Genomic DNA, 1359 nt, shown 5'->3' on the forward strand with positions numbered 1-1359 from the left:
TCGTGAGTAAGGATTATAGTGATTTCTCAGAATTGTTATTAGGTTGAATAAAATAATATGCGCTATGTTTAATTAAGGATACACATCGTTTAATTATGTGTCTAGGGGGACTTACGAATTTCATTTACACCTATTTTTCAAGCAGGGTACATCCAGTAAAAGAACCTTTGGTACCTAGTTTTGAGAATTACTTGAAAAAGTCTCTTTCTGAACCTGCGTTGTGTTTGAACTCAGTTTATGATAGGTATACAAAACATCCCATAAAGGATCTTCATAGAGTCATTTTTATTACTTTAAGTAAATTTCAAGCATCTGGTAAACCCGCATTCACATAAATTATGAAAGATGACTACTTTACAAAATAATTTGCTATTATCTTGTACTAAGAAAACTTCTGTTTATGCAAATGGGTATACATAAAAGCATCTGTAGACACAGAATGAAAAATTATAAACTCTATGTTTACATCTTTAAAATGCCATCAGGTAAATTAATAAAGGTCATTTTTCAATCAACAGCTTTTTTTTATTATTCCTATACTTACAAAATAAAAGTTGGGAAAATTGTTCAGCTATAATTCAAGAATGAATTGTATTCTTTAATTCAGTTATCTGGATATTTCAGAGGAAAATGGTTTGGGTCATCATTATTCAATAAGAAACTAACTTACATAGTTTTTTTTGTTTGTTTTTTATTAATATTGAAATAATTTTATGCTTAGTCATAAATCTGTACACTGTTAGGGCTCTGGTGCTATTATCATGATATTGCATTGCTGCGTAATTAAATTTTTTTTATTAAAGTATTGCAATGTTTGTATTCATTTAATTAATATTAGTTACTTCAAAATTTGTTAACAGGAGAATTTCATTGTGGATTTGAAGATGGTAACATTTGTTTGTTCACCCAAGATGATACAGATAATTTTGACTGGACAAAACAAAGTACTGCAACAAGAAATACAAAATATACTCCCAACACAGGACCTAACGCTGATCGCAGTGGCTCCAAAGAAGGTATGAGGGTATGAAGTGTTGTGTTCAGAGCAACCAGAGACTTTTAAAAATGCTGTTAATATGAAATACAAAAGAAATTTTAGCCATATTTTTGAAGATTACGGAAGAAATCATTAAATTTTGTGTACAGTATCAATAATTTAGATATTTTCAAAGTTTGCAGATAATTTTTTTCAGAACTTGCTGACATATAGTTCAGAGATGAGAAAAAAAATTTTTTTTTGATAATTCCAGTCTAAACTTCCAATTTGGTCTCATGTTTTTGTACATTTTATCTTTAATTAAGTAGAGAATTTATTCTTTATGTTAAAGCCACCATTAGTTATGTATGCACATATAGATA

The 1359-nt window shown here is 28.6% G+C and overlaps 1 protein-coding gene across 1 annotated transcript in view; it reads left to right on the forward strand.

The window, feature by feature from the left end:
• The window catches only part of LOC103609134 (MAM domain-containing glycosylphosphatidylinositol anchor protein 2), a gene marked incomplete at its 3' end in the record, with an annotated part of 36052 nt that overhangs the window by 34161 nt on the left and 532 nt on the right, over positions 1-1359 (forward strand). The window contains exon 5 of the mRNA XM_008593492.1: positions 861-1016. Within this exon, the coding sequence (XP_008591714.1) occupies positions 861-1016 (156 nt within the window). The remainder of the gene's footprint in view (positions 1-860; positions 1017-1359) is intronic.

This window comes from Galeopterus variegatus, unplaced genomic scaffold (genome assembly GCF_000696425.1).
Source record: "Galeopterus variegatus unplaced genomic scaffold, G_variegatus-3.0.2 Scaffold9251, whole genome shotgun sequence".
Lineage (NCBI taxonomy): Eukaryota > Metazoa > Chordata > Mammalia > Dermoptera > Cynocephalidae > Galeopterus > Galeopterus variegatus.